At 40.4% G+C, this 12,196-nt stretch overlaps 1 protein-coding gene across 1 annotated transcript in view; it reads left to right on the forward strand.

Moving 5' to 3' along the window:
* Window positions 1-12,196, forward strand: part of PUDP (pseudouridine 5'-phosphatase) — a 124,608-nt gene that overhangs the window by 56,694 nt on the left and 55,718 nt on the right. Inside the window, exon 3 of the mRNA XM_090064047.1 lies at window positions 10,475-10,704. Coding sequence (XP_089920173.1) covers window positions 10,475-10,704 — 230 coding nt within the window. The remainder of the gene's footprint in view (window positions 1-10,474; window positions 10,705-12,196) is intronic.

The following is a 12,196-nucleotide window of genomic DNA, read 5'->3' on the forward strand; positions in this document are numbered from 1 at the left end:
GATCATTGCTTCTTGTTTTGTTATCTGCCACCACTAAGAACAGTCTAACTCCGTCCTCTTTGTAACCTCCCTTAAAGGCTCCCCTTCAAAGAAGGGCGGCAACCTGACCTGTAAACTGACTTGAAAATTGCTTACAAACTGCCCTATACCCTGTCCTAGTTTGTATGCTCCTGGTTGCTCGAGGCATCTGCTTTTATACCCTCTGGGGCCTGGGCTGGCTCCATTCCCATGTTAAGTCTTCTGTCAGACACAAGCAGCAATAACCCCACTAACAGTTGTCCCAGCTGGTCAAAGTACATGCCCAAACACTCAGCAAGCCAGACACATAGACAGCTCTAACTCACTTACCTTCCCAGAGCAGAATCTCTGCCTGGTACCTGGCTCCTATTCCTCTCTCCCTTCCTCCTCTTGCTCCCTGAAAACTGTTGCAAATTACCACGTTTGCTGTTCCTGTTTGCTCACCTGCAGAAGTACAGTTGAAATTGCAAGACCTTATTACAGACATTTTGATTAAATTTCTTTCTCTATGGTAAATAAGAACAGCCTAGGAAGTCATTTATTTGGGGTGGATCGGATAGAGACCTGTTTGAAAATGTTTTCCTGCCTAACTTTCATTTAGTTCTTTTGCTGTTGAGGAAGAGCTGGTAGTAGCGGTTTCAGGTTTATTGAAAAAATGTTTTAATTGATTTCATTTTAACTTGGACTACTTAAGCTAGTCACTTCAGGAAAAAAGACCCAATTAGATTTGGGTAGAGCTGTTTGAGAATGGAGAGGCCTGCCTAAAGTGCACAAGGAACTTAGTGTACATCCCAGTACCTGCTTCTCAACACAGCTTATTATCCCGGATGGAGTGCTGCACTAATGTGACCATACTGCTTCCATTATCAAAAGCTAGCTCAAGTTGCTATATGCCGTTAGTGATGCACTGTGGGTATTGTTATAATATTTCTGTGCAAACTGTGTTCGTGTTGCAATCATGTTGCATGCCTCAGTTTCCTCCTGGCTAATTTACAAGAGGGGAAAACTGGGTTAAAAAGACAGTGAAGCAAGAGGTCTGCTTGCTGTTGGAACAAGACAAGATGGCATCTACAGAGTCTGAGATAGCTGTGTTGCCATTTTGACTTTTAAAAAGTGAGATGGCCCACCCAGGAGGCTGGAGGATAACTGTATACAAGGATAACAATGGAGAGGAGGGTGTGAATAAGAGCTTATTATCTCCTTCCAGAGAAAGTCTGGAATCCACAACCAGGAAAGGTGTTTTGGAAAGACTGGAAAGAGAACAGCAAAACAAAGCCTTTGGGAAGTGTTCTTGGCCATGTGGAAGGACTGGGAAGAAAAGAATTACTTAACCTTTGGAAGAAAACCTCTGGCTGGGTGGCATTTGTCTCAGTAAATGTCTTAATTGAAACAGAGCTGTGAAACTTTGGATCACTGTAGGTTGCCCCAACAAGAGGTAAAGTCCCTTTCATTGGAGGAGAACTGGATGCTAGTTCCTTGAATCAGGCCCATGGAGATCCAGAGACCATGAAGGGGCTGAAAGTCTGCATCATAGAACTTTCTGAAGCAGGGTCTCCGAATACAAAGGAGCCTGGCTTCCCCCTGCCTGGGCTGGCTTTGGGAGAACTCTGAAATCCAACAAGGCCTCAGTGATCCTAAGGAAAGTTCCCTCTGGAGAGCACTGTGTGACATTGCTTTTTAGGTCCCTGGCAGTTGTAAAAACAATGTCATAATTGAGATTCTAAGTATTTTATGCCTCGTGCCAAATGTGTCTCCTGCTGAACCAAATGTGTTGGGCTGCCCCCAACCCAGTTTTGTGGATTGGGCAGGGAACAGCTCTATCCTAGACTTAAGGCTGCCCCAGCCTGGAGCTGGTTAATAGGCCCAAGGCTAGGGCTGGCAATCAGCTGATTGTAACCTTCAGTCCGGAGGCAACAGTGTGCCCTGCTGTGCTAAATGTTCAATTTTTAGTGCCATACAAGTGAGTCTCATATTTTGCAGAATATCTTTGTGGCTGGCTTATCTCTTTATAGCTCCATGAGCCAGCTGCATGTGTAGCACTGTTACTGTTTATGGCACTGTAATAGGACCAGGCCCCAGGGGTGGCCATGATGCCTCCTGGTGGTCACATGACTCCTGTCCTGCTCCATTCCCTTAGGGTACCCTCCCTTTCCTCTCATCTGCCATACCTTTTGATGGAATCATTAGATTACAAAAAAAGGAGGCTGCTCCAGGGTCCCAGAGTAAGCCTTCTTCTATTATTTGTCCAGTGGGTCCCTCCCAGACTCAGCTCTTAATCTTTTCCCTTAATGATTAAGTGGGGTCCTACCAGTCCCATGCATACCCCTGCAGCAGTTACTGAAGAGCTAGTTGTGGCCTTCTTCTGCCTTTTCAGCCATGCCCATGCCTCACAAGTGTTTCTTTAAATTGTCCATGGGTCTTGGTGGCCCTGTCTGTTAATCAATAAAATCTACCTAGCCTACTGGGCCTTGGTCAGGCTTCTGCCTGTCCTGGGCTTTCATCCCTTGTCAGCATTTAGCTCCCCCTTGACTATTCCGCTTCATTCTCCCTGCTGTGGCCTCAGCCACCTACTCTCTGGGACTCTGGCCTTTGGACAGCTGCCATAGCCCTATTCTGGTCCTCAGCCTCCTGGGTCTCAAACCCTAGACCAGGCTGCTTCCATTCACACTCTGATCAGCCTGAAGGCCCCTGGCCCTGGCCAAACTGTCTCTGTTTTCTGGGCCTCTAGTCATAATCTCTCTCCAGGCTTTGGCCCTCTCAGTTTAAACTTGCTTTGGCCTTAGCCCTCTATTCCCTGGGCCTCTGGCCCTGACATGGTGGCTATAGCCATCTTTCAGTCCTTGGCCCTCAGGCTTCAGGCCAGGCTGCTTTTGTTACTTTAATATCCTGCCCTTGGATCCCTGACCCCACACTGGACTCCTCCCACTAATCTTGGCTCCCCTAGCCTCAGCCAGCGCAGCCTTCTGGACCTCTGACCCCAGGCTAGGTTGCCTGACCCTGGCCTTAGCCCTCCTGCCCTTAATCTGCCTGTTACTGGGTGCCCACCAGGCAGCCCTCCATAGCCTCCAAGTCTCCCCCAATAGCCACACCTGTTCCTCTGGTATTAATAAGAATATACACATGCCCACTGGCTATCTAACAAAACTATCTGCACTGGGTCTTAACTTTCCTACAAGTCATAAATTCCCCTTCTACTTTACTTGTAGCTCTTGGGGAACTTCTTGGGTGCTGGTCAGTCCCTGTCCTGCAGCCATCCTTATCAGGAGTGCCTGTCCCTGCTACCAGACTGACCCTCCTTCTTCCCAGTGCTGGGCTTATGTGCCCCTTCCAGTTAGGTGACCCTAATTAAGCACAGTCATTTCCCACTAGGCTTAAAGGTCAGCCTGCTTGCTGTGGTTCACCTAGCTCCTGTTCACCTGTCAACTGCAAATTTTCCTTAAAGTAACAGGAATCCCTGGCTCCCTGTAACAGGCATGGTTAACACCTTAATTGCCCCATAACTGTAGCTGTAAATGTAACCCACATAATAGATATCATCCTTAGACTAATAAGCGTGTTGAAAAGGAACTGTTTCTCATGAGTGCTTATGATCTCATAAAAGTAATTTTAACATTTAAATATCATATATATGTCTTGGTGGTGATAGGTTGTTGGTAGTTTTCTTGTTTCTTACTATTCGTTTAACGACTTCCCAGATTTGGTTTAGAGATCAGTGGATATGAAGACATAACACAAATGAAACATGGTTTAATTGGTAGACTTTCAGTTGTTTCAGGTAAAGTACATGCAGTATGGGGAATTAAATCAACTCTTTCTAATAATACAAGAAAGATATCACAAGAATTGCATCTTCCTAGTAAATTATTTTATTATTGGGTCAAAGCAGTACATGCACCAATACTTAGAAGTGATTGTACATTTTGAATCCCAGTCCTGCAGTAATTGAATGCACTAAAAGGGATTATTTTAGTTTGTACTTTGTTGTAACTCCTTCCCCTTTCTCGCTCCCCATTTCCACCCCACTCCCCCAAAGGATAGCAAAAGTTTGCATTTAACAGTTGCAAAATATTTATACTGACCAATGTACAATAATTTGAAGCTGTATTTGTGTAAACAGCCTTTTTTGTATATATATTTATGTTAATGTCTCTTAAGTATCATGTGCTAATAAGGAACTTCTTCTGGAACTTCAGAATGCTGAAAACTCCATTTACAGTTTGGGGGGCATTACAGGTGCCTACATTCTAGCCCCTTTTTAATCTAGCAAAGTCTAAAAGTAAAAATGAAAATTCCATGGCGTATGCCATAGGGAAATTTGAGAGAACCTTGAAGAAGTAACCTTTCTACAGCAGTATTTCTCCTAAGTCATCTGATTTGAGCTTAAATTTAGAGCAGACATACCCTGAAACCATTGAACTAAAACTGTGATGTCATGGGACTGAAGAAAATATGCCGTTTGAAGAGAGCGCAAATCAGGGAGAACTAGCCACATGATACAGAGGACAGAGAGGTTAGGGGCAGTCCTAAAACTACAAAATACTTGAATGTGTTTCCTTTACATTTCTGCCAATTTTTTTTTAAATGTTTTTCTGTGCTATATGACACAGGTAGCACAGATTAGGTCTCCTATAAAGCAAAACATCTGCCCATAACTTATAAAGCAATTTAAATGTCTGTTAGAAACATGATGCGTTTTTACATTAGTATGTTAGTGTCTGTGACATCACATATGTTTGCTGAATCAAAAACTAATCTGTGTTTATAATTGTTTCAATAAGATAAGATATAAATATTTTTGGAGGAAGATCCTACTGGTTGCATATTTAGACTGCAAAGCTTGATTTTCATCTCCATGCTCTGTTGACATTTAAAGGAGAAAGTTTATGCTTCTATTAGTTCTCTTTATTTCTGTTGGTCTGGAAATGTTCAAAGACAGAATGCATTCATTTGTATAGTAAAGGTTTTCTTCAGAAACTTTAGTTATTAATTGACTGGTTGGAGTCTGGAAAATACAGAAGAAATCTGTAGAAAAACACATCTGCAAATTAATCGTGTTTCCAGATGGATGGATTAGTTGATAGACTGTTTGCTAATCTATCCACTTTACTAAAAATAAGAATTATTCCAGTTCAAAATTGCTGTGCATGTGGCTATGTGGGAAAAATAAAAGTACTGCAAATGAGACTGCTGTTTTTATGGATTGACAAAAATGGCTTAGATGACTGTAAATGACATGTTGTAACAAGATGCAATAAACCAAATATGTCAGATCTCTTTGCATTGTACCATAAATTGATGTGGGCAGTTGTGTGAAGAGAAAATAATAAAAAGCGCAAACAATAAATATTACTTACCTGCTTGATTATGCACACACAAATTGGAGACAAAATTCTTCAACTGTAGTTTCCCAATCAAGCCTTAGTTGTTATGCCTGCCACCCTGGAAAGAGCCATTATCTAGCATCAGCCAATGTCAGATTAACTGGAGATAATAGTAAAAGTGCTAACAGAACAATGTCTGCCACATTTTCTTTCTTTTGTTTTATAAATTTAAGAAGCATTATCTGAAAGATTAGTTTTGCATAGTATTGCTTATAGACGGAAATTAGAAACATACATCCACTGGTATTTTATTCCGTCTAAAGCTCTTTAGTTCAGGTGCTCTTAAATCTAGATATGTGTATTGCTCATTTTATGAGGAATGAGAAAACTGATCATGGACAGGATTTTTTTTTTAAGCACATAAAGCTTTTATATAAAGCATCTTGGGGGACATGTCTACACATGCACTTTAGTGTGGAGTTGACTACTTAGCTTTACGGTAATGTGTTGCCATCTTCATGTGTGGCACTATTAGGCCACAGCAAACTAATTAACTCCACTGTAGGATGGTGCTGCCTAACATAAGTACTATCCTATGGCAGAATTTAATGCACTGCAATGCACATGTGACCGGGGCTGCCTGCTAGCTAACCCCGCACTGTAGCACCCTTGTGCTTCAGCCAGCTCCTCCTCAGCACATTCAGGGGTGGGCCAGCTCTGGGCTGGCAGGCTGACCCCCTCCCCGCCCCCGACAGCTGGGGCTGCACCACCTTGGCTCAATGTGTTGCAATCCCAGTTGTACATGTAAGCGCTGTGCCCAGGAGTAATAAACTCTAGCTCAAACTGCATCAGTTTATTCAGCCATGTGAATTGGACATGTAGATGTACCCAGGGTCAGATTTTTATGCCTGGTGAAGAAAAGGTAGGAGAAGAGGTTATATTAACAAATGTAATTTATTATATGGTACCAGGGTGTCAAAGGCCAGCTGGGCACTGTGAGTATATCAGTTTAGTTGCAGACTGACTGAGCACTGTAACTTTATTAGCCACTGGGCTATTTTGGTTCGGGATCAAGGAGGTGATGTTGGGAAGGAAAGCAATGACAATTTTTACTTATAAAAAAGAATAATTTTACTTATCACAAAACAAAAGATATAGTTTGCAGATATGACAGTTAGTAAAAAGGTTAAGCTAATAGACAACATAACAATACAAATTAAAATTGATAGTAATAATAAAACAGATAAATTAACCAAGAGTTTCTACTTGGTTAGTAACTTATCAGTAGTCCCTCAGTTAGAAGGTGCACGTCAAGCTGATTCAGCAAAGTCAGACGTTTCTGAACTGGGCTGTTGGAGGGGGGACCCGAGGGAAACACCTTAGTTAGGATTTGGTTTCTGCTGTCTCAGGGAATAAGAGAGATCCGTGAGGGTATGGAACAGCAATAACCCTTCTGTTCCGCCCTTCCCGAGGGTTATTTTGATGTGCGTGTTTTTTTATATCCTATTTATGCTAATTTTTTAGTTATATAGCCATTCACAGTGTTACCTTATAACTATTATCCTATAGGGTTAAAAGGTGTTAGAAATTATTACAATAAGTCACTGCCCAAGCTTGGGTTTACCCAATACGCAGATTACACCACATTACTTTGGGGTTTGAGATTAACATGTTTTTACATAAGTTTAATCCACTATGTTAATTATATCTTGTGATTACATTCGTTAGTTTTTTATTGTTTCTAAGCAAAATTTATAAATCGGCTATGTTTGCAATTATAATTTTTAGTTTTGCTTTTTAAAGTTCATGCTGTCTGGTTATTAATACAAAAGATATATATATATTTATTTATTTATTTATTTATTTTTTTCAGACAGACAGGAAACTGCTTCATCAGCCACTTTGCAGATATCGTAAAAAGCAAATCTTTCTGGTTAAAGCTGCCTGTTTGACCTTTCTGGTTTTGGCCATCACACCAGGGCTCAGTCACAGTTCTGTTCCCCCTCACCATTTTTCCTATGTTTAATTTTTCCATATGCCCACTCTGTAGTCCCTTATATTCTAATATTCTGATCCTTGATTTTTCTTTTCTTTCCACTTTTGAGTTGATTTCCTCACTCTGCCTTTTGGATCACTGAATTGAAGCAGTATTACTAAGTAAGAAGTAGTAGGACTAAAATGAAAAGGAAACAGTATGTGAAGAAACAGAATGGGAGACCAGATGGAATGAGTTTCAGAGAAAATACAGAGGATACTCTTTATACAGATTAAAAAAGGGGAAAGCCGTGACTAAAAAGTAGAATACACAGCATGCCTTTCTAATTGTAAAAGGTCCCAAGATCCTGGACCTTACAAGTCCCAGGGTTAGGTGTAGTAAAGCTACATTAGGTGAGGGTTGTTTTGCTTTGTTTTGGTTTTTCCAACTTTTTGAACATTTACTGAACATTTTTTCTCATTCTGAGCATGTCTGATCAGGTGAGGCTTGGGCGCAGCTCGTCCCCACCAGCCAGCAACCTGTGGAGGAATTCATGATGTTTTATAATCTATTTTTTAGGCAACAGATAATTTAGAACTGTACTAATACTTCCGTTTTACATTTTTTTAAATAAAATGTTTGGTACATATATCATATACACACCAGTTTTATTGATACAATTTTAAGAATATTTGTGGAGCGTGCTTATGCCATTGCCAGCCATGAGTCATGCAGCCATCCTAAGGTCATGTCAATTATGTGTCACATAATCATATATCCTGTAGTAACACTGACTAATAATTTCCATTTAAGACGCACATTCAAATTCCTTATAACTTTGCAAAACGTAATTCCTTTAGGCTGACATTTTCCATACTTGGTAGCTACTTGAGACTGTTGTTTATTTATCTGTAATTATTTGTTTGAAAGCAGTTTAAGTATTTTTGAGAATGAGGGCTGGGAACACTACATTATTTTGGTTGCTGTAAGTACAAGATGGCATGCTTCTGATCTCTATGTGCTGAAGAATTTTAAGACCCCCCAAATCACTAAATTAAATGTCAGTACAATACCACAAAATGATGCCCCCCCAGTATGTTTTCTTAACACCCAGGAAATATTGCAGAAAATTAGATTAAAAAGGCATAACATTGTCAAATGAAGCATTCTGAAGATAAATGCTACAAACACACCTCTGAGATGAGTTAGTGTTAGTCTTATTTTTCAGATACAAAGCAGAGGCTTATACAGGTAAAGCCTTATTACACTTATTTTGGAGCCCTAATGTAAAACAAGTGGGATGTGATTTTTCAGGGTACATATATATGTAGGATATATATTGCTATGTACTCTGAAAAAACAAACGGACAAAATATATATATATATTGGGAGGGGGCATCAACATGTGCTTTACTACGGAGCTGACTAATTAGCGCCACAGTAAAGTGTCACTGTCTACACATGCACCAGTATTAGCCTGTAGTGAATTAATTAACACTGCCATAGGGTAGTACTGGCCAGAACAAGTATTATCCTATGGCAGAGTAATTTATGCCGCTGCAGTGCACATGCAGACTGGGGCTGGCTGGGCATGAGGGTGTTATAGTGTAGAGGCTGTCTGCCATCTAGCCCTTCCCCGTAGCACCCTCATGCCCCAGCCAGCCCCTCTACCAGCAACGATCCCTCTAAGCTATGTGGCATGCGTGGCCACGCAAGTGCGCTCATGCCGTGCTGCCATCCGTGCCTGTGTGGCTGCATACTCCACACAGCTTAAGAGGCAATGCTGTCTACCACCTGACCCATGACACCACCACCCAGAGCCCAGGGCTGTTCAAATTGAAGCACCCCCACCACCATTTTGAAGTGCAGGGATGCTGCAGTGCTTTAATTAGAGTGGCCCTAAGATGCGTTCTAATTAAAGCACTGCCCTCCTCACCCCCAAAGCACATGCAAAAGTGCGCTATGGTGCTGAGCATGGGTATGAAATTTTCTATAGAATAGAATACAATTTTTTTCCACATACTTCCACTATAAAACCAAGTGCCATAGGGCACCTATACACATTCCCAACACCTGCTCCGATGCATACGGATTAGAACATGTCAGAGCAGACTCAGTTGATTAGCATGCTTCAGCTGTCTTGACCTCATGTGTATTCAGTGTCCCTGTGGTTCAAAATTGCAACGAGGGTGGTTTAACGACAGCTTGTCGAATGAGCTTTGGTTAAAGTACCCCTGCTGCCATTTTGAAATGCAGAATACTAAATACATGAGGCACTGCAGGCATTTTAATTAGAGAGGCTCCCAAAAGCTGCTCTAATTAAAATGCCCTCCTTCCCTGAAGAACATGTGTAAAGATACCCTTAATTACTGTTTGCTTAATTTTGTAGTGTTAAAAGCAAGCTGTTATCTAATAATAGTTTTGCTCTTCCTAAAAGTATTATGTTTGTAAAGTCCAATCCTATAGCTCTTTCTGTGGCTACAAGCAAACAGTTTGTATTCCCTGGAGAAGCTGAGATGTGTCTAGATTGCTGGGATAAAGATTCCATTTTATATGCAGAAAAGCTGGATTGCCCCTTGTCTTGAAGTTGATTGTATCTTGGGACTCTGGAAAAAGTAATGGTTTTCATGGGCGAACAGAAGAGAAGAGACAGGGAGGGGAGATGAAAGAAGCTTCTGCTAACAGGCTCATTTTCTTTTTAACACTCATCTGGTAACCATTTGAAGCTGTTAATCTTTTTGGATTTTAGAATAAGCACTTTTGGGTAGTGAAATAGCAGGCAGAAAGGGATAGGCTACTAACACTGTAGACTGTGCAAGTCGTCATATCCACTGGTTGCTTTCAGTCATGCGAGGTGGTGGCACAGAATCAAGGAACTGTCCCCAGCTTGTGGATGGCCCTGATCCCAGTTCCTGTTACCAAGTGGAGCTCAGATGTAGGAGGAATTCAGCTTGGTGCCTTTTTACCCATTTTTGCATTGAGCTGGAATACTTCAGAATTAGCAAAAATGCCACCAGAGTGTAAATGAATCTTTCAAAGTTACCACCAGAGTGTAAATGAATCTTTACCATGTACAACTAGGCTCTTTTACATCACTCTTCAAAGTACATTCAGCTACATAAGGCAAATATATTAATAGATACATTATTTTGTCTTCTAGGCGTTGAAAAACTGATCCGCCATCTACACCAGCACAACATCCCCATTGCTGTTGCTACAAGCTCAGCTAGAGTGGCATTTGAGATGAAAACAATCAAACACAAAGACTTCTTTAGTTTATTTAATCATATTGTATTGGGAGATGACCCAGAAGTGAAGAATGGCAAGCCACAGCCTGATGTGTTTTTAGTATGTGCAAAGAGATTTCACCCAGCACCTCCTCCAGAAAAGGTAAGGAGCAACTTAGCTGCAAAGCCAACAATAAATGATCTAGGCTCCATGTTAAATTTTCATTTGTTCTTCACCATGGCAAGATTTGAGATTAAGATTTAATGCCAAATTTTAAAAAAAAATTAAAAGCTTCCTCTCCTCCTCTCCCTCCTACCAAAAAAGCTGTATATTATTAAAGGAGATTATTGGGAAGCATTCCGCTCCTTCACTGTGTATACAGTTGTTTTTTTAAATGTAAATTACATTAATTTATTGCATGTTGTAATAAAGTGACAGGAAACTTTAATACTTTTCAGTATGTAAATAAATTTAAGAGAAGATCGTCTGTGCTCAAAGTTTAGAAATGATTATTTAAACATAGGCCAGTTTACGTTTTATATATTTGAGGCCAATGTACTTCTTAAATGTCTAAACATTAATGATACATTTTTGTAAAAAAGGATATATATTTCCTTCATGCCATATCTGCATCTTTCATGTTGAATCTATTAGCCCATAATTTTTGGTTTATAATTTCAAAACCTATCACTTTGAGTAGTATCTCAGAAACAGATAAGGTGTTTTTCTTCTCTCACAAATTTCCAACTTAAGGGTAGAAACCTGTAAGAATCATATTTGAAAGATGAAAAGATAGTAATTTAAAATAATGCATCCATTTGTTTTAAATAAGTACACTTTCTCTTTAAAAATCATGCCTTCTTCATCTTCTTTCCACACTGCATGAAACATGAGGTCTGTAATGAAGTTTTGAGAACTTTATTACTGAAAAAGGTGTTCTACATTTACAACAGTATTTTTTATCCAGACTTTTTAGTAGATTAAACTAGTGGTTTCAATGGGCCATTGAGAATTGAAATTCTCTCCCAGCAAATCAGTAAATCCCAGAACAACGGAAAATACCCATAGAAGAACATAGAAATACGCTTAGATTTATTCCTGACCAGTGACTGTCCAACCTCTTCTTGAACACCTGTAGTGTTGGGAAGTCTCCAGCTTCTTCTAACAGTGAAGAAGTTTTTCCTGAAAAACCTATTTTGCTGCAACTTCCAAGTCATCGGTCTATATACTACTCTGTGCAGCAAGAAAGAGGAGGTGTTTTCCCTCTTTTTTATGGCAGCCTTTCAAGTACTTTAAGACTGCTATCATATCCCCTCCTTATGTGCCTTTTCTGCAAGTTGAACATTCTTCAGCTTCTCCTCATATGATTTGTCTTCCAAGCCCTTTATCATTTTTGTCACCTGTCTCTGGACTCTCTAATTTTTCCATGTCCTTTTTAAAATGTGTAGCCCAAATCTGCATACAATACTCTAGATGATGCCTAACTAGTACGAAGTAGAGGAACTATCACATCCTTAGCAGTGGTATCTTGCATCTACTACTGATGCATCCCACATTTGCCTTCCGTGTGACTGCTTCACATTCCAGGCTTATGTTGAGTCTGTGATCTGCCAAGACTCCCAGATCTTTCTCTGTAGTGCTTCCATTCATTCAG

This window comes from Crocodylus siamensis, chromosome 1 (assembly GCF_052110815.1).
Source record: "Crocodylus siamensis isolate JL-2025a chromosome 1, ASM5211081v1, whole genome shotgun sequence".
NCBI classification, from domain to species: Eukaryota; Metazoa; Chordata; order Crocodylia; family Crocodylidae; genus Crocodylus; species Crocodylus siamensis.